We start from the raw sequence: 21,683 nt of genomic DNA, 5'->3' as shown, positions 1-21,683 counted from the left end.
TTGTGTTAGATCAAGATGTGCGGTTTATGAGTTATTTTTGGAAAACTCTATGGCACATGATGGGAACTAAGTTACAGTTCTCTTCAAGGTGTCTGGTGGAAACCCTTCCTTCCAATCGAATTGTGGAAGGGTAGAACCTTGCTTGGTGGTGGATTCCTCCAAGGTGTATTTCTTCCACTTTCTCTTCTTCAACAAGGTACACCATTTCTTCACTTTTCTTCTTCCCTTTCCCTTACATGTCTTCTAAACCCATCAAAACCCAACCTAATCCTCCTTTCTCTTTTCCCCTACCCAACCATACGTGGACACGTGCCTGCGTGCATCCGTATGGGCTGCCACGTGTGGGCCCCCTTTTGGTACCTTTCCTCATTGATTCCCATCCAAACCCTACCGAATCCCTACATCCCTAATTCCCAAAAAATCCCAATCCCTAACTCTCAAAACCCTTCGTTCTGCCATTCCAACACTTACCTGTCTTGTGACCTTTTGACTTGGATCTTGTCTGATCTCTCCCACCAGTAACCTTTTTGGTAAATCTTCCTCTGACCATCATAGCATCACTAGAAGATTCTCCATGCTTTTTTTTTTTTTTTGAGATTCTTCAGTAAGCAATGTGGACACAGTGAGATATGGACCGTTGTTGAGATTCATAATCAAACCACCCCACGAATCTGGTATTGAACAAAGTAGAAGTGCAACCTTTTCTTCATTGTCAATCTTCACATTGATCGCCGTCAATTTGCTAATCAAGGTATTAAATCCATTAAGGTGTTCTTGCAAAGAGGACTCTTCCTTCATCTTCAAGTTGTATAGTTGCCGTCGGAGAAATATCTTGTTTGACATTGATTTCCCTTCATATAGGTTTCACAATTTGTCCCACAAACCTTTTGCATCAATTTGATCGGGCATGTTGAATAAAACTTAATCATCCAATGCAAGAAGGTCTGCCATGGCTAATTGTTTTTTCTCCTCAAATACTTCATCTTTCATCTCTATAGGCCTTTTTTTGTTTTTTGTTTTTTTTTTTGTTTTAATTGCAATTACACATCCTTCCTTCTCCAACATCGCGTTCATCTTCACTTTCCATAACGCATATATGGGTTAGCTTGTTAGTACACAACACTGTCAGTTCACACTTCACTGTTAGCCACCCCCACAAGGGAATAGATACCAAGACCTTAGTGTTGAAACGAGGTATCTTTCACTCATAACGCATAATTGGATCTGTCGAACTTCAGCACCTTGAATTTAGTAGAACTCGATCCAACCATCTGAAACACAATTGTAAAACAAATGCCAACACTGATCTCGTACTAAAAGGCTTCTCAGCCTTTGTCTCTGATACCAATTGTTGTGGAAAAAACGCCCACATGTGAACAATATAGGCAAGGCCAAAACACACAATAAAAGGGCCAAACCAAAACAAGAGACAAGAGGCACATGAATTTACATGGTTTAATATTATGCGTACTCCATGGGATAACAACACAGAGCTTTCTTCTTCATTAGAAACACGAGAAACAAAAATATAAGGCTTACCTCTCCCCCACCCATACAATGAATCTCACACCAAGGAATACCTCAGAAGATGAATTAATGGAATACCTCTCTCTACACACGTTTCCCATATTTAGAAAACACAAGAGGAAAGAGAGTAGGTGGCAAAATCCTAGAGGAACTAGGATTCACCAACACAAAACATAAGATGTTAGTGAGAGACAATGTTTCCCAGTAGGAAACGTCTCCACGTCTCTACTCCACAACACATAAGACTCTTGAAACGTAAACAACAACTACCTTCTTGATGAATATCGAGTGCACTTTATTTGGACGTTAGAGAACAACTTGAAATGCCTAACAATAGGAGATAACAACAGCTGAAGGCTGGAAAGATAACACCCATCATGTAGGGGAGTGTGGGATACTCTTGTAACATTGGATGTTGGGGTAGTTTCAACACGTTCCATACTATTAACCCATGTGACTCTTATGCGTGTAGGTGCAATGTTCCAATTGCATGTGTAGGGTGTTTGTGGCCCACCTGAGGATGCCCTCAGAAGGACATGCTAAGAAGTAGGGCCCACGGGGCTTGCAATTGAGGGAATGAATAGTCCACCGGGAGCAAAGGCTTAGTTCTTCGTTGGTTTGGTAATGTGGGTTTTGTGTGACAAGATCACATGTTGCCTAACAATCAACAACGGAGATCAATTTGGTCTACATGGTGCCTACATCATCATCTAAAGTGGGGTCTACCATTTTGATGATTTAATTTTGAGCTTACATCTTTGCCACTTGTGAATGCGAGTGAACAATCAATTTGTGTGAATATCATCAACATCATAATAATAGTTTGGCAAATATCATCACCATCATCCTCTTTTTGTCATCATCATTCCTATCAGCATTAGGCTGTCAATTGGCCAGGCTGGGATTAGAATATGTCCAAGCTTGATGTGCAAACCAAACCTAGCTCGGGCCTCGCCTGGGCAGGATGACAGGCCAGGGCCTGGCTACATACTTTGGTGCAAGATCCATGCTGTTCAATAAGTGTACTCCATTCATGATCTATTACAAAAATGCCCTTGAAACCCTAAATGGGTTGGGTTGTTCATCACCACCACCACACCACCACCACGATTAATGTCGTCGTCGTCATCATCATCATCATCATCATCCCCACCATCACCACTTTCATCCTCATCATTATCATCATCCCAATCACTGGCTGGATGGGGAGGGATACCGGACTCTGGTTGCCAGCCAGATGTTGAGGCACAATGTTGATTGCTAGGGGTTGATGAATGGTGGTGGTGTTGTGAAATTAACATTGAGGAAAGAAAGAAGATAAAAACTTTAACCAGCGAAAAAGAAAAACCACTTTTGTGGAGAAATATTTTAACAGAGAAGTGAGCCTTTTGGGGGTAAAATTTTAACCAAGGAAAAAACTTTTCCATTTCCCATTAGTTTACCAAATATGGTTAATTAATAGCAAGCCAGTTAAATTTTAGCTGAACCAGTTATCCTCGGATCTGAACAGCCCCAATAAGTACTAATCCATCTGTAAGTGAGTGGAATTCGTCTTGTTGTTGAAGTAACATTTAATTCTTGATTGATTTGATGAAGGGAAATGAATTGTCGTTGGCACCCACTCTGATCAATAAATACACCCATCCTTTCTACTTTTGGGCCTAATCTTGTTGTCTGCGGGCTGAAGTGAAATCATAGGCTGCTAGTTAGGACATGCATATGGATGATCCTTACCGTCATGAGTAGGCCATGGTCAAGGAATGAGTTGGCGCAGGAAATCCTAGCCCTTAGATCTATGGACAGATAATTTCAGAGGTTAGTAAAAGGATTCCATTCAAGTCCATTTTTTTTAATGGTTAGGATCATTTTTACAAATAGGTTTATGTTCTACTTTTGGTTATATTAATATGGTGTGATCATAGGTATTAAGATGCATGAGGCCAATCATGGACGTGCAAATTTGGACTGACCGGACAATATATCCATCCAAATTATGGATTTTTGCTTGTTACATGCAAACGATTGATTGTTTTGGGGAGGACTTTGTGGGGCCCACCAGGTAGCTCAATTGGTTGGATATTTTGCAATGTGAGTCATCTAGGGTGAGGCCTAAACGATTAATAGTCCAAATCACTGGGAAGGGGCTCCATGTGCAGCGGAGGACCAACGAACTACAATTGTGAGGTGTTTGTGACTTGCTTTTTCCTTTTTCTTCTCTCTCTCTCTCTCTCTCTCTCTCTCTCTCTCTCTCTTTTAATTTTTAATTTTTCCAGAATTTGAAATGAGTGTCGGCGTGGCTAATAATGAGCAATCTGTATTGCTCATAAATTGGCCTCATTGGTCTCATTTATTCTCCGTTTATCACTTGTTTATGTATGTGTGGTTTTGTAATGGTATAGTTCTACTTCCATGTATATTTTCTTCTTTCCCATTTGTTTTATTATTTAATTTATTATTTTTTCTTTCATATTTAGTAGGTCCATGCTATCATGGGGAAGAATGGTTCTGGGAAGAGCACATTTTCAAAGGCAAGTGATTTATAATTACTTGAATATTTTAGTTTTGTAGTGTTACAATCAAAAGGATGTCCATGTTTTTATTGGCAGCAATTTGTGGTGAAGCAGATTTCCAGTTGACTTGATTCTTTTGGATGTGGTTCCTTTCTGGTTTTGCATGGTGTGTTTCACTTTGATGATGTTCCTATTCAATCCATCAGTTGTAAGAGGCATCATGATTTTCTTTTTCCTTAATGATTATTGTAAAAGGCATTATATTGTGCTTGAGCATTGTGTACTTTCTGTTGTTGTGAACATGTTATCCCCATGGTGTTGGGACTATGATTAGAAAGGATCTCAGTCAATATTGCTCACTGTTGAAAACATGCTCTCTACAGGTTTCTAAAATACTGTGTTTTTCAACACAATGACATCAATATCACCCACCTGTAGCATGCTTTCTAGTTGTGTAATAGATTTCGAGGTCACCTTCAGTATTTCTATAATGTGAATGCTTTGCAACATTACATTGGCACCCTTCATTATTGCGATATATATATATTTCTAAATCGTCAAAATTTTGCAACTAATATTACCTTTAAAAATAAAAATAAAAATCAAAACAATCACGATTTATCCTCTCTCTCTCTCTCTCTCTCTCTCTCTCTCTCTCTCTCTCTCTCTCTTTCTCTTTGCATTCAATTAGGGCTGTTTGGATTCAAGGTCAGTAAAGGAAATATTTCCAAGGGAAAATAAAGGAAAAGGAATTGATGAAAAAGAAAAGAAAGGAAATCTTGTTTCCAAGGGAAAGTAAAGGGAGGAACTGATGGAAAAGAAAAGAAATTTCTGCTACTCGATTTAAAAAATAATTAAAAAAAAATCTATAAAAATTGGGGCCCATTTTGAAGTATATTGTTTGGCAAAACAATACTTTCCATGGCACATATACTTGGTAGTTGGTGCTATGTGCCTAGGGCTGTCATTGGGCTTGACAAAATCAAAATTTTAAATTTGCCCAGCCCGAACAATTCAAAATCCGATACAAAGCCAACCTCCCAACCCCAGCCCGTTGACAGCCCTATATGTTTCATGTGGCACAACGCACATATGGAACGCTTGAAGATGGATGGTGGTACATCTAGCACATGTGGGACATTGGCATGTGGCACATGTGGAACAATTGGGTGCATGAAGACGGAGGATTGGAATGTTGGCACATGCATGTGAGGGGCACTTGAAGATGTACAGTGAGTCAGTGACACATGAGGCTCTTAAGGATGGATGGTGGAACATGTGTCACATTGGTAGACATTGCATGTGCTGGCAAGCAAAGATGGAAGGTGGTACCGTCCATCTTCAGACTTTGAGCATCCTGCATTTACCAATGTACCAGTGTGGTACCGTTCATCTTCAGACTTCAAGCATCTCACATTTGGGGATGGATGTGGGAAATGTCGTTTGGTAGGGGTGGAGGTGAGAAAATAACTGAATCATTTCCTAGAAAAATTCCTGCCATGGGAAAATGCCTTTCCTACAAAAAAAGAAGTTTCACAAACAAGGATACTTAGGCAATGACCTTTCCTTTCAACCAATCCAAACAGGAGGTGCCTGTACTTGGCGATGATTTTACAACTGGTGTCATTTCTATGCTAACTTTTTGGAGGATGTGAATATTCTGTTAGGTTCAATTTTGTGTCTAGGGTTGTTAGAATGCTTGAGCTTTGGTCTGTTAAATAGGTTACTAATTATGTGATGTTTCACAATTATTATTAGGAATGAAGTTCTGCTCTTAACCTTGTGAAACTCTTGTGCTGTTCTAGCTTCATATTCTATTAGATTCTCTTTAATTTGAAAATAATTTGAATATGGGTCTCCTCATTTGCATAACTTGTCTTACAAATTTAGACTAGTCCCCACTTTCATGCCATTGTTCTAAATGAAACCTTCTTCATTACAGGTTCTTGTCGGCCATCCAGATTATGAAGTCACAGGGGGTAGTGTTGTTTTTAAAGGTGAAAACTTGCTTGACATGGACCCAGAAGAAAGGTCCCATGCAGGGATTTTTATGAGCTTCCAGTCCCCTGTTGAGATCCCAGGTGTAAGCAATATGGACTTTCTGCGCATGGCATACAATTCTCGAAGAACAAACCGTGGCCTACCAGAGCTCGGTCCTATCGAGGTTTAGATTCTTTCACAGCCTTTCCCATAAGGTCTCTCTTATGTTTATTAGTTTTCATGGAGAATATTGTTATTTCATTACATTCATGAAAACTAGTTCTTTTAGTATATAGGAAAGAAAATAAAAATCGGACGGTGATAGTGGTAGACACAAGATTTAAGGGGTGAATTTTCTGTAGGTAGGGTTAGAGGATAGGATAAGTAAACAGTTTTTGGAGGACATGGACAGATTAATTCAAGGAATTCCAAATGGAGAGAGCATATTTATATGAACCTTGTTGTCTTAACTTGTAACCTTACCTGCTTTGGAAGCATCCATGCTACCACACACACACACACACACACACACACACACGAGAAGACTTAAATGGTCATGTAGGAAAAGCTAGTGGTGGATATGAAATGGTGCATGGAGGATATGATTTTGGGAAAAAAAAAATGAGAGGAGGGACATTATCCTTGATTTTTTTTATGGCGTACAAAACACATATTCTGAAACGAGAGAAGTTATAATAACCTTTAAAAGTGAATCATATACAAGTCAAGTAGAATTCTTTCTACTTGGGAAGATAGAACGATCGATATGTAAATATTGTAAAGTTATACTAGGAGAGTTTGATCAACATGTTTTAAGAGATGGAAGAGAGTGAGTGAAATTAATAGTTGTCTAAAAGCAAGGTGGTGGAGTTAAAATGAGAGAAAACAATGTTATTTTGTAATAAATTAATGGGAAGAGGAAAGTTGGATGTTGAGGAAGAAGTTGATGTTATGTGGAATGAGATGGCAAAGTGCATTAAGAAAGTGACAAAAGAAGTTTTCAAAGTATCTAAAGGGAAAAGATGCTCATAAGGAAACTTGGTGGTAGAATGATGAGGTCCAAAAGGCTATTAATGAGGATCATGTTTCAAGGCCAGATAAAGGATGAGAAACAAGTAAAACTTAGAAGAACATATAAATGCCAAAAAGAACCCTAAGAAAGTAATGAGGCTAAACTTAAAGCACATGGTGATCTATATAATAGATTGGGTACAAGAGAATGTAAGAAATGTCTTCGAACTTGCAAAAATGAGAGAAAGGGTAAGGACCTACATCCAATGTTTTAAATATCCTTATCGCATAATGTATTGCAACCCTGGGATACGGATACATATCAGTTATCGCATGGGATATATCAGTTGTATCACGTAATATATTGCTGTTGTTGGGAAACATGGGAACATTGGGAAATTGGTCAATTTTTTCAATGAAACTTCAGAGATTGTTGAAAAAGACATTGATATACACACTTAGAAATCAAAACATTTCAAAAAACTGCACATAATAGGGGTTTCCTTTGTATGGGGTCTTAATATATGTGCTTTTCAATTGAACTGATGTAAGTCTATTCAAAGTCTATTCATATAATTTATAAACATAAGAAGACATGTATGAAAACATAAGCAATACATTCAAAAGCAAAAGAAGAATCACTAGATCAGGCTACATACATGTTTAATTTTGTGTTTGGATACAATGATTGCAACTGATTTGCGAGAAATTGAGAAATTTCAATTTTTATCAAATTTTTGCAACTTGACCCATCTCCCCCAAATCTCAAAATCGAAGTTCTAAATCCATAATTTTTCATGGAAAACATGAAGAATCATAAATTTGTAATCATTTGACATTGGTTTAACGTGATTTACAACAAAAACATGGATCGAAAACCGAAAATGCTCACTAGTTGAATAGGTGGGATATATCAGCATTACCTGTGCGTTTCGCATCGCATAGGTGGGATACAAGTATATCGTGGGATATATCACCTGTTATCGTCGATATTTAAAACACTGCCTACATCATGTTAGATGCTTAAGCGATGACCAAAGGATATTGGGAAAGGATGACAGGATTAAGGGTGATGCTCTTTCCATAACTCGTTAAATGACGGTCACTCTGTGATGTAGGACAATTAACCACTTGCTCTAAAAGCTTGAATTGATAGAGCATGGTGAATTAATCCTTTTATCTCATAGCCCAAGCCCCACATTCATGGGTTAGGTTCTCGGTCGAACCCTCATCGTGGGCCCCAAATCCATGGGTTCCGCCTCACACAAGCCACCCGCCTCACACGGGCCCCAAATCACATGGGTTCCGTGGGCCGCCCACCCTGAGTGTGCCCCTGCATCCCACAAGCTACCCCACTCGAGCACGGTGTGAACATGCCCCTGCATTAATCACCCCCGATGAAGAGTCTCGAATACGAGACCTCCTGCTCCGATACCAATTTGATACAAGACAATTAACCACTTGTTCTAAAAACTCGAACTGATAGAGCATAGCGAATTAATCCCTTTATCTCATAGCCCAGGCTCCACATCCATGGGTTAGGTCCTCGCCCGAACCCTCCTCGTGGGCCCCAAATCCATGGGTTCCGCCTCACACGGGCCCCAAATCACATGAGTTCCGCGGGCCGCCCACCCCGAGTGTGCCCCCTCATCCCACAGGCCACCCCACTCGAGCCCGATGTGAAAATGCCCCTGCATTACTTCGAGAGCTAGGGAATAAAATGAATCATGAACTCAAATGAGGCTAGAGGCCGTAGATACTTTCATAGGGTTAGGACATCTGAAGCGAAAGAAATTTTGAAAAAGATGATGACTAGAAAGGCCCCAAGACTTATGGTGTGTCGTAAAGGTCGTTACGAGGCCGTAAAGGCCGTTACATAGAGGTAACGGTGGCAACCGTTACATGTTACGGGGTTGTAATGGCCGTAACAGCTGTTATGGAAAAAAATGACCTGTAATTGCCGTTAAGGGCACGTTACATTCCCTTTAAAGGACATAATAGCCCCGTAATGGTTTATTACGGGACATATACAAGTTTTTCATACTTTTTAATCAACATTACGTGGCAGATACAGGTTTTTCGCCGGGGGGGGGGGGGGGGGGTTTCAATAAATAAAAATAAAAATAAAAAGAGAAACCGTAACGGCCGACTGTTATGCCCTGTATCGTAAAAGTAACAGTGGTGGCCGTTACTGCCACCGTTACCGTTATGGAACACCTTGCCAGGACTAGATATACTAATAGAAGCTTGGGAGTGCAAGGAAGATATTGGTTTATTTTGGTTGACAAAGTTGTTCAACAAGATGGTAAGATTGAAGAAAATGCCAAAAAAATGGAGGAAAAGTACCATGGTACATAGTTACAAGAATAAAGGAAGAAAGCTGCACTAACTATCGTGGGATTAAACTTGTGATTCACACTATGAAATGTTAGAAGAGTGATTGAGCAAAGTTTAAGGCATTAGTTGTCTACCAAAATGACCTCCCTTGAATCTTTACCACTAAATCATCCACTATGACTACATCCACGACGACTGCATCTCCTCCCCCAGAGGAAGAAACAAGTGTAGATTGATCAAAGGTAACTTACCTTGTGGCGTTTACATTGGATGCACATTGAATACGTGCAAATGATTCCATAATGGATAGAACTTCACTATCTTGAAGAATCTGGGCTTGCAAAATTCTATAATGGATGCACATTGAAGACGAGAGAAATTTAACTACACAATTCCTCTCACTAGTGTCTCAAAAAACCTCACAAGGTTGAATAGTACTCTCCATCACTCTTATCACCTTGTTGAAGCACAAAGATCTTATGATATAATTCATGTATCCGAGTTAAATGTTTTCCCGCCCGATTACATATCTGTTAAGGTTTCCCAAATATCTTTTGTTGTTTTAAAGAACATAACATTAGCACTAATGGTCGGTTTCATACTATTCTATATCAAAGATCTAATTTGAGGAATCTCTACCACTTATTCAGACTTTTCATCAGGTTTTGGCTACTTCAAATACTTCAATTTCTTTTCCCATGAGAAAAACTTCTACCAATGTAGTCATTGTAAATAGTTTGCACCATTTAGCTTGGTTGTTGTTATTTGGGAGTTCATTGACTTCGATGAAATCAAGAAACTACCTTTTGCATTCCTCTTCGTGCCCATTTAAAAGACGAGAAGAGCATGGAAGCAAGAGGCAATAAAAGAGAATGCAATTCTAGACAAATGCTTTAAAGAGAGGCAGTTTGTTGATCTTCAGCACATGTGCTCTGGTATCTACCAATCAGTTTTGGATATGACTAATCCTTCACATACATTTTCGATCTCTACATGAAACACTTGATCTTCAAATCTGGCCGTAGATGTACATGATGGCTCACTTTGAACCATCTCGATTGGTTTAAAAGAAGCGCACACATTCACGAGGAACAAATACACAACCCACCATTTGGTGGTTGAATAACGAATGGAAGGGATTTGCATAAATCAATCCTCAAATGATTTTGGGTTTCACCTTACCGCTTTCAGACCATGTTGATGGAGATGTAGAGAGAGAAAAGATGACGAGAAGTGGAGACAAAAGAGAGAGCTCAATAGGTGCGGACATTTGGACATATGCACTTACTCTCGTACTTTGTTGGGACTTTCCTAATATGTGTGAAATTACAAAACTACCATCTCTGCTTAAGTTATTACATGAGGACTAAACTTAGTTATAACACATACTCAAAAGTAAGAGGGGAAAGACATATTAGACCATTCATAGCCATCATCTACATACAAGGTGGGTCGCATATAATTGTAACCGTCTACCACAGTCTATTAACAACACCAATGTTGGAATTATGCACGTGGGATTTATCCAATGGATAGGAATACTCCAGAATCTTTCTAGACTCTTCCGCACATCTCCTAGCTACCAAATCTCACTAGAGACCCCTAGAACTTCCAGAGTTCTCTACACATCTCTACCACGATCTAACCATTTCTACAATTCACTACAAGTCTCTCTACAATTCTCTGCAACTCTCTTGCCTATTCTAGAAGTCTTTACACTCTTCTACCATGTACAAGCTTCTCTATATGTCCAAGTAGAACAAAAAATGGCCAAGCCCCTAGATTAGCCTCCAAGCCCTTAACATGATGCTTTTTTCTATAATGTTGTTTTATCCAATGTTCAAAATATCGGTATCGCCCAATGTATCGCACCCTTGGGATACAGATACGTATCGGTTATCGCATGGGATATATCGTTTGTATCGCATAATTTATCGCACTTTTGGGAAACATGGGGAAACATTGGGAAAATTGTTGAATTTTTCAATGAAACTTCAGGGAATATTTAAAAAGACCCTCATACACACCTATAAATCATAAAATCTCAAAAAAGAAATGGACATAATAGGTTACCTTTGTATATTGTACTAAGATATGCGCTGTGCGATTGAACTAAGACAACTATATTCAGTATCCACCCCATCTATCTGTTTTTTCATATCATTTTAGGACATTATCCAAAAAAAAAATGAAGCAGATCCAATAATCAGGTGGACCATACCATAGGAAACAATGATGATTGACCATTAGTGGGCCACAAAAGGTTAGATCAAGCTGATAATTGTTTTTTCTCTTCATTCAAACTTATGTGAAGTTATCAATAAATTAAGTGTCTAATAAAATATAGGGAAAATCAAGGTGCACCCTAAAAAGTTTTTAATGGTACCGTGTTCAACCACCATAGTTTCCTTGAGTATAGTCCACTTGAGACGAAAAATAAGATAGATCTAACGATCAAGTGGACCACAATGAAAAAAGTATTGGGGGGATTGAACGTTTGCCATTGAAACCCTTTAGAGGTTCATGGAAGTTTTGGATCAATATAAAATTTGTTTTTCCTCTTCATCCAGGTCTTTATGACCTTATGAATAGATTGGATGGAAAATAAACGTTATGGTGGGTCCTACAAAATTTTTAAAGGTGAAAATCTTTATCTCCACTACTATTAGTGGTGTGGTCCAGTTGATCTTTGGATATGATTCATTTTTTGGTTAGTACTCTAAAATGGTCTCTAAAAATGGATAAACAGTGTGGATATAATAAATACATAATTGTGGGGCCATGTACCTTTGATCTCCTTTGAACGGTTTGTATAACTTGGAGCTAGAGGAGCGTTAGCGCTTGTCTTCGCACGAAACGTACCTACTCCAACTACGGACGCGGATTGCGTACTACCCCTGCCCATCCCTAGCTCCGAATGGGCAGGTCTGTGGGCAGGCGGGCCCATCGTGATGTATCTCTACATCCAAACCGTCTATTCCTTTTCGCAGATTATTTTAAGGCATCAAAACAAAAATGAGGCAGATCCAACGATCAAATGGACCACACCACAGATGACTCTTGCATTTAATCCAACTGACATTTAATGTTTAGTGCATTTTAATGCAACCAAGCTTATTATTTGGTGTGGTCCACTTGAGCATTGGATATGCCTCATTTTCGTGTTCATGCCTTAAAATAATATGAGAAAAGGGATTGACGGTTTGGATGTACAGATACATCACGGTGGGCCCGCCCACAGACCTGCCCGTTCGGAGCTAGGGAAGGGCGGGGGTGGTACGCAATCCGCGTCCGCTAGCTGCATAGCTGATGTGTGGTACACCAGCCAATCCGCTTCCTCTCAGACAAGATTCAAAGTTATATGGGCCCACAATAATATATTTATTATATCCACATCGTTCAACCGTTTGGAGAGATCATTTTAGATCATGAGCCCAAAAATAAGTAATATCCAAAGCTCAAGTGGACCACACCACAATTAGCAGTGGGATAGTGATTCTCACTATTAAAACATTCGTAGGGCCCACCATAACTTTTATTTTCCATCCAATCTGTTCATGAGGTCACACAGACCTGGATGAAGAGGAAAAATAAATATCATATTTATCCAAAACTTCTGACCTCAAAAGGGTTTCAATGGTAGACGTTCAATCTCCCACTGTTGTCTGTTGTTTGCAGTGTGGTCCACTTGATCTATGGATCTCTCTTATTTTTCGGCTCAAGCCTTATGATGAGCTCGCCAAATGGACGAACAGTTTGGATATAATGCATACCTTATGATGGGATCCACAGAACTTGATGACATCAACACATAAGTTCGGTGGTGTGCGGTACACCACCCAACTCAAAATCACTTAAAGAGGGCTTGGACGCCCTTTTTTTCGACGCAGAGAGGGTTCCGGCCTTTCAGAACCCTAAAATCTCGCCCAAATCCAGAAAATTTCAGATCTCACAATGATTTCTTGAGATTTCAGAGAGGATTTCGCTTGGATTTCTTCGGACATTGACAGATTTCTCTCCTATGACCCGGAAATGTCGACCACGGCCCACCAAATTTAGTAGAAAGCTCCGCTCTTAGGCATATTGAACAGGTAATAGATTTTTTTCTATATATTTTGGAATTTCTGGATGGGATGCGGATAAAATGTCGTGGTATGTCGCGCGGATACAGTCCTACGCAAAAATCTGCCATATTAGGCATTATCGTGCAATATATCGGCGTTATCTCACGATATTTTGTGTATATCGTGCGATATCGACGATATATCGTGCGAGATCTGTATTTTTGGTTTTTTTGTATCTTCCGGGGGTTATCGGACGGGTTTCGTCTCGCTGGGGGCCAATAACGATAATATCGGCCGATAGTATCGATACTTAAAACACTGGTTTTATCTGCGTATTTTTCTACACTAATGTTAAATTGCAGATGCTAGGAGCGTTTTTTGTTTATTTCAGTGCATTGCTAAACATGCAACACTCATCATCTTCAGGCTTGTAGCGGTTATACATCCCTCTACAGTTCTGTGATGTATCTTTAGTGCAAGTCCAAGTTTTGAGCTAACACATCTCACATCTTTAGGGAAGCAGACCCAATGAACGATGCTTTTTTCTAAATCTGGTGTCGACCATTTGCATTATTGTATTTGGGAGACTAAATTTTTAACATAATTCTTTTTCTCAATATATTATTTACTAATAATAGAAAATCCTCGCCTTTCTAGGGTACATGTGGTGGTCTCTTCTTCTTACTATGAACTTGCCGTGACTGATTTTGGGCTAATCGGCTAGTAACCAAATATTGTTTGATGTGTAATCTATATTTGTAATCTGATATAATTTAAAAAGAAGATCCCTTGTCCTTCCCAACATCTGTTTGATGTGTATGGGAGATGTGGCGTCAATTAATCACCTCTTCATTCACTGCACGTTTGCTCGAAAGGTATGGGATCACTTCGTGGATGCTTTTCATATTGCTTGGGTGATGCCGAAGTCGGTTGCGGATCTCTTGTGGGCCTAGTATGGAGGAGGGTTGTGGAAAGTAGGGAAAGTTGTGTAGATTGCTTATTCCGGCGTATGTTTTGGTTCATATTAGGGGGGGGGGGGGGGGGGATCTTAATAGACGGTGTTTCCATAATAGCTATTTTCTTCAAGCGGTCATTAGGGAAATTAAATGTGGCATCTTGGGTTGGGCTTCTTATGTTGAGGTCGTAAAATATGCTAATATATTAATGCAGGGGCATTTTCAAGTGGGGTGGCTTGTGGGATGCAAGGGCACACTCGGCGTGGGCGGCCTGCGTGAGGCGAGTGGCTCATGTGAAGCGAAACCCATGTGAATTGGGGCCTAGGAGGGGGGTTCGGCTGAGTTCCTAACCCATGTGATGTGAGGCCTGGGCTATGAGATAAAGGGATTGATTCACCATGCTTTATCAATTCGAGCTTTTAGAGCAAGTGGTTAATTGTCCTGCATCAAAGTGGTATCAGAGCTAGAGGTCTTGTGTTCGAGACTCCTCACCGAGGGTGATTCAGGGTGGGCGGCCTGTGTGAGGCGGGCCCTACCCATGTGAGGCAGGTGGCTTGTGTGAAGCGAAACCCATGTGAAGCGGGGCCCACGAGGGGGGTTCAGCTGAGGTCCTAACCCATGCAATGTGGGGCTTGGGCTATGAGATAAAGAAATTGATTCACCATGCTCTATTAGTTCGAGCTTTTAGAGCAAGTGGTTAACTGTCCTGCATCATATATCCTCCTTTTTTTTTTTTTTTTGTGGTGTGGTGTCGGGTTGTTTTCTTTTATGCATTTTGTATGCTTCTAATAAAATTTGTTACCTCTTTGAAAAAAAGAAAAAAGAAAAATTCTAATATTGTTTGCAGAATCATAACTTTTAAATTTTTTTTTTTTTCCCCATTCTTGCAGTTTTATGGCTTTCTATCACCCAAGCTTGCTGCTGTCAATATGAATCCAAACTTTTTGGACCGAAATGTTAACGAAGGATTTAGTGGCGGTGAAAAGAAGCGCAATGAAATTCTGCAACTAGCGGTATGAATATGGGACTTCATGACAAATTTCATGGAATGTTGTACCTTTGTAGTGCCACATACACATGCACGCACGCATGCACATACATTCATGCATTCTCACATTTGACCTTTTCATCCTGTATTTTCAGGTCCTCGAAGCAGATTTGGCCATTTTAGATGAAATTGATTCTGGGTTAGATGTCGATGCACTTCAAGATGTGGCGAAAGCAGTCAATAGTCTTTTGACTCCCAAAAATTCTGTACTCATGATCACTCATTATCAACGCCTTTTGGATTTTATCAACCCCACATACGTCCATATAATGGTAGGTAATCAGTAAAATCATTGAACTTCTTTGTAACAAATGATGAAACCTCCCCGGAGTAGTAACATACTGACTAATTTTCCACTTGAATAACTAGGAACACTTTATCGGTCATATGTGCTTTTTAAATGGGGATCTTTTTGTGGAGAAATTATATGACACTCTGCACAAGAATATGAATGTCCTCGATCTCTGAGTTCCTACAAGTGGGTTCCATGGTTTGAAGGTCCTCACTGGTGATTTGATCAGGCTCATCATGGATTTGCCATGCTCCATGTCTTCTTGATGGGGTTATCCCAACCCTTTGATTGATGCTTGCAAATAGACAATTAAGGAAAAAAAAAAAACAAATGCAGCAATTGTCGACATTGAACAGGAAAGAGGCTGAAGGTTGGATGCTTTGGATCTTCCAATTTGGGAGATTTTTGGAGAATGGTTCATACATGGTACGGCCCATTATAGCAACCGTCTGCATCACCTATGCATGGGTCCCACATGCAGGAGGAAAGGGCTTAAGCATGCAATATACTGTAGATATCCTTGGACTGATGATTGCATAATTTCTCTTTCTATGTTCTGAAGTTCCTTTGCTATATGTTCAGTGTGCTCAAACTGAGCTCCTGTTTATCTATAGTTTGGGTTAGTTTTGGTCTGTTTCACCTTGAGGGTAGAGTTGCAGAGGGTGGTCATTTAAAAGAAAAAAGTTTTCAAGGTACTTCCATAAATTTCCTTGGGTATATTTGTCAAGAAATGTGGTATGATATTTTTTTTTTTTGTTTTTTTGAGAGATGAAATTTGGTATGATTTTTACTCCCCACTGTTATCAATTCAGCATATGGCAAACATACAGTGTGACATAAGATTATCATTTGATGTATGCAATGAAAAATATGGTTCAAAATTCAACCATAAAAATTGGAAATGTTAAAAAATGGGAGGTAGGTACACTCTGGTATAATATGGTTTTACTTGAAAAGCTTGGCCGAAAAAGTTTGGATACATAAAGTGATGCAAATCCAAACACTTCATGGAAAGTGTATACATGTAAAAAGAACCTGAAGAATGACTGATTGCTGATCCTACAGTTACAGTTTTCAATATCAGTGTACTATTTTGACACTGTAGACCAGTCAGGAAGTGCTGTTGAGATGCGATCAAGTCTAGTCAAACAGTCCAGTCAATGTTAGTGTTCGACTAGTCAAAGTTATTAGTAATTAGTCAGTAGTTTATGAAAGGAAAGTTAGTTTCTATTAAACAGCTGTCATAGACTTATCTTAGAAGTTTAGTTTTCTACAACTTGCATTGCAAGCTATTCATGCCTTTAAATGCCAGCCATGTAGGTTAGTTTCAGAAATAATTAAAAAAAAGAAAAGAAAAGTAAATGTCAGTTATTTTCCTTTGTTTTAGTGTCTCAAAGACTTGAAAAAAGGTGCGACATCTTTGTTAAATCCAGGTAAGGTGTCTCCTTGCTCTTTACATTGATTGTGTATCAACCTATAGTTATTTCCTTCCTTATTTCTTTTTCTATCTTTATCCTTCTTTTGGTTCACATGGATACAACCTCATCCAACAACTGTTCCAATTCTCTTAGTTTTATATACCCTAATTTTAGTTCCTAGGCAAAACCTATCCATTCCTTTAAACCGACATCTATTGTCTTCTGCCATAACTTGTGCTTCAAGTCATTCCTATTCATCATTCCCTTATAACCTCTAAACCATTGCGTAAACCTTGAAAATTGAAACTCTTCCTCTAGACTTAGAAGTTTGAGACCCAAAATTGAAATTTTAGCTTTGATTACCCTACCGGCATCAATTTGGTATCAGAGCCTTGGTTGCCACTTTGTCTCCTAGAAGTGGCCGATCCTACAAGCAAAGGCAGATGGATAATCAACAACTAGAAGACGTACTTATGGAGATTAACCCAGTAGTTAGCTGAAATCAGACAACAGATGGGGGATATCAATCAAAGTTTATCTGATGTCGAGGTGAGACTTCCTGGGAATTTAGGTCCTAATCCTCATGAACAAGATGATAAGGTCCCACGTCGTCACCACAATGATGAAAATTGAGTGGAAGGTCGTGAACCTGAAAGGCCAGCCTCCTAGAAATTGTGGAAGTCTCCAACGTACACCTGGAGATACTATGGAGGATGAAGTCCAAAGAATTTTCATTCATACTAGAACTGAATACCAGGAGCCTGTGGATGATATTACCAAGAGGGTACCCGTACGGGGTTTGGGCGAATGGCTAGCGTCGTGGGTTTGCTCCCCACAGACACGAGATTGATTCCCCTCCCCGGGATTACCCGATGCACGTGCTTTACGGGTGATTGCGTAGTCTCGCCTTAAAAAGGGGGTGGGGACACCGTGTCTTCATAATTTAAAAAAAAGATATTACCAAGAGGGTAAAGTCATTGTTCCTGATTTTGAAGGTAACCTTAACCTTAGTACTTTCCTCAATTGGTTGACTGCTATAGAAGATTACTTTGAAAGGTATGATTATGGTTGATGAAAGAAGAATCTGCTTTGCTAACATGAAATTGAAAAATCATGCAAGAGTGTGGTGGAGACATGTTGAAGAACGAATTCGTATAGCGGGACAATTCCTTATTGTGTAGTGGGAAGAGAAGAAAACTAAAGATGAAAGAGAAGTACTTAGCTGTTGATTATCTTGACATGCTCTATGATCAGATGGTGACCTTGAAGCAAGGCAGTATGACGGTGGAAGAATACATGTAGAAATTTAATGAGGTCACTATTTTCTGCCATGTGACCGAAGACAGATGTCAAATTCTCTCAAGGTTCAAGAATGGCCAAAGGGCTGAAATCCGTGATGAGATGAGCTCTTTTTGTTTAGATGGACTTGAAGAGTGTTTCCAATGGCCTTGAAGATGGAGCAGAAATTGAAGTGGCAGTCTAATAGAAGATATGGATCTCAGTTTGGGGAGATGAACCAAAGGACTTATGAGGCAAACCGATTCATGAAATCAGCAACCAATACAAATCTCCCACAAAAAACCAATGATTTCGAGCCTACCCAATCAACTGATGTGAAGGGAAAGTCCACTACAACTAGTTCTATCTGCACTGCAGGGACTTTAAGGATGTTGAGTGCTTTTAAGTGTGGAGAAAGGGGTCATTATGCAGTAGAATGCCCCAACAAAAGATTGCAGTACTATGCAGAAAATGGTGATTAAGATGATGACCCAATAGAATCACTGCATGGTGATGAAATTATTAAGGAGGAGTATGTGTGCGAGCAAGGATCACTTTGTATTTCACAGACACTTGCAGCTCCTAAAGAAGAAGAAAAAGATGATTGGTTGCGCACTAATCTCTTTTATACACGTGTCAAGGTTGGAGAGAAAGTGTGATGCGGGACAATTAACCACTTACTTTAGAAGCTCGAACTGATAAAGCATGACGAATTAAACCGTTTATCTTATAACCCAGGCCCCACATCCATGGGTTAGGTCCTCGCCCGAACCCTTCTCGTGGGCCCCAAATCCATGGGTTCCGCCTCACACGAGCCACCTGCCTCACACGGGCCCCAAATCACATGAGTTCCGTGGGCCGCCCACCCTGAGTGTTCCCCTGCATCCCACAGGCCACCCCCCTCGAGCTCAGTGTGAAAATGCCCCCCTCATAGGAGTAACTTGAAGCACAAGTTAGGGTTGCAGACTAATTAAAAGAATAAACAGATTTTGGCCGAGGATTAGAAAGTAGGGGTCATAAAACTATGAGAATTGGAACAATGATTGTATGAGGTTGTATGCATGTGAACCAAAAGGAAAATAAAGATAGAGAAAGAGATAAGGAAATGGGACAACTACGCATTGGTTCACACAACCAGTGTAAAGGGTAAGGAGACACCTTACCTGGATTTGAAGAATATGTTGTACATTTTCTCAAGTCTTGGAGACGCACCAAAATAAAGGAAAATAATTGATGTTGGCTTTAAAGAAAGTTATTTCGAAAACTGAACTACATGTCTGGTTTATATACCTGTGGGCCCGATCATATGCCCACACGCAGATACACCTATACTCCTTCGTAAGCGGAGGCATGTATATTGTCAAATAATCACTTGCTCTAAAAGCTCGAGCCATTAGAAGATGGCGTATCAATGTATATCAAGGGACTTTAACACAAGACCTTCCGCTCTAATACCATGTCAAACAACCACTTTCTTTAAAAGTTCGAGCCATTAGAGGGTGGCATATCAATGTATATTGATGGACTTTAACACTCCCCCGCATGTGCGGGGTGGAACTCCGCACGGGAACATATTGGGCAAGGGTGGAGGGACACTCACTCACACCATAAGCAATGGCCTCATGTGGGAGAATATATTACGGAGGCATATTTGCTGCTCTCGGGATTCGAACACATGACCTTCCGCTCTAATACCATGTCAAATAAGCACTTGCTCTAAAAGCTTGGGCCATTAGAAGATGATGCATCAATGTATATCAAGGGACTTTAACACTCTCTTGCACATGCGGGGTGGAACTTTGTACGGGAACATACTTGGCAAGGGTGGAGGGACACTCACAACTCATACCATAAACAAACCCCCATGAGAGAAAATATTAGGGAGGCATATTTATTGCTCTCGGGATTTGAACACATGACCTTCCACTTTGATGCCATGTCAAACAACCAGTTGCTCTAAAAGCTTGAGCCATTAGAGGATGGCATATCAATGTATATTGAGGGACTTATATCAATCATGCCCAGCTTATTAAGAATATGTCGTCCAACTTCCATTGTAAGAGCTTTTGTGAAGATATCTGCCAATTGCTCGGAAGACGAAACAAATGGAGTGGAAACAACACCCGCAACAACCTTCTCACGAATAAAGCTACAATCAGCTTTAGTATCTTTTGTGCGCTCATGAAAAGCAAGATTAGAGGTAATGTGAATAGAAGCTTGATTGTCACAGTACATCGACACAAGAGTCTTCATAGGAAATCCCAACTCAGAAACAAAGCTTTTCAACCACATAAGTTCACATATTGTATTTGCCATAGCACGATACTCTGCCTCAGCACTGAACTATCCTATAACGGTTTGCTTTATAGTCTTTCAGGTGACTAAATTGCCATTGAAAAATGTATGGTATTCGACGTAGAGTGATGATCATCTAGAGAACCTGCCCTATCAACATTAGAACATTCATCAATAGCAAGATTATGATGATGATCAAAGAAGATAATACTTACCAGGGACGATTTGATGTTGCGTAATATGCAACGAACGACTTTAAGATGACTAGAATAGGGAGCATGCATGAATTGACTAACCAAATTCACTACATGAGACAAATCTGGTCGAGTAATCATCAAATATAAGCGTTGATACATACGTGGAACATTAAGTTCCACATCTACCCTAATCTTCTTATTAACTTCCCATGGAGAATCGATAGGTTTAACACAGAGATTCCCAATTGAAGTCAACAAATCAAGAGCATATTTCTGTTGAGACAGAATTATGCTTTTTCTTAGACTGTGAGACTTTAATTCCAAGAAAGTATTTTAATGGTTCCAAACCTTTGATATTAAATACCTTGCTCGGATATAATTTCAGCTCTGATATGCATTAACATTATCACCTATAACAAGAATGTCATCTACACACACTCACAATAATGGTCTCCTTCACCCCTTGACAAACACAGAATGATCATATTGGACATGAGTGAAACCAATACGAATCAAGGCCCCACTAAACTTTTCAAGCTAAGTGCGAGGAGCTTGCTTCAACCTATATATCGCCTTCTTCAGATGACATACCTTGCTCTCCTTCCCTTTTCGAACAAACCCAGGATGAGAAGCATATAGATCTTCACGGTCAAATCTCTATTTAAAAAAAAAGCATTCTTAACATTCAACTAATGCCAGGGTCAATTCAAATTGGCAATAAAGGAAATAATCACTAGTACAGAGTTCATTTAACAATATGAGCAAAGATT

At 39.7% G+C, this 21,683-nt stretch overlaps 1 protein-coding gene across 3 annotated transcripts in view; it reads left to right on the top strand.

Moving 5' to 3' along the window:
• Nucleotides 1–21,683, top strand: part of LOC131254094 (ABC transporter I family member 6, chloroplastic) — a 45,915-nt gene that overhangs the window by 9,646 nt on the left and 14,586 nt on the right. For 2 of the 3 annotated variants that reach the window (XR_009175499.1, XM_058255113.1), the window contains exons 2-5: nucleotides 4,005–4,055; nucleotides 5,980–6,201; nucleotides 15,276–15,398; nucleotides 15,529–15,705. Coding sequence is in view for 2 of the 3 variants with exons in the window: in XM_058255113.1 (XP_058111096.1) it covers nucleotides 4,005–4,055; nucleotides 5,980–6,201; nucleotides 15,276–15,398; nucleotides 15,529–15,705 (573 nt within the window). In the remaining variant the exon portion in view is untranslated. The remainder of the gene's footprint in view (nucleotides 1–4,004; nucleotides 4,056–5,979; nucleotides 6,202–15,275; nucleotides 15,399–15,528; nucleotides 15,706–21,683) is intronic. The other variant, XM_058255119.1, reaches the window with a different exon arrangement.

Source organism: Magnolia sinica, chromosome 1 (assembly GCF_029962835.1).
Source record: "Magnolia sinica isolate HGM2019 chromosome 1, MsV1, whole genome shotgun sequence".
In the NCBI taxonomy this organism is placed as follows: Eukaryota; Viridiplantae; Streptophyta; class Magnoliopsida; order Magnoliales; family Magnoliaceae; genus Magnolia; species Magnolia sinica.
This window is presented reverse-complemented; position numbering and strand designations above follow the sequence as displayed.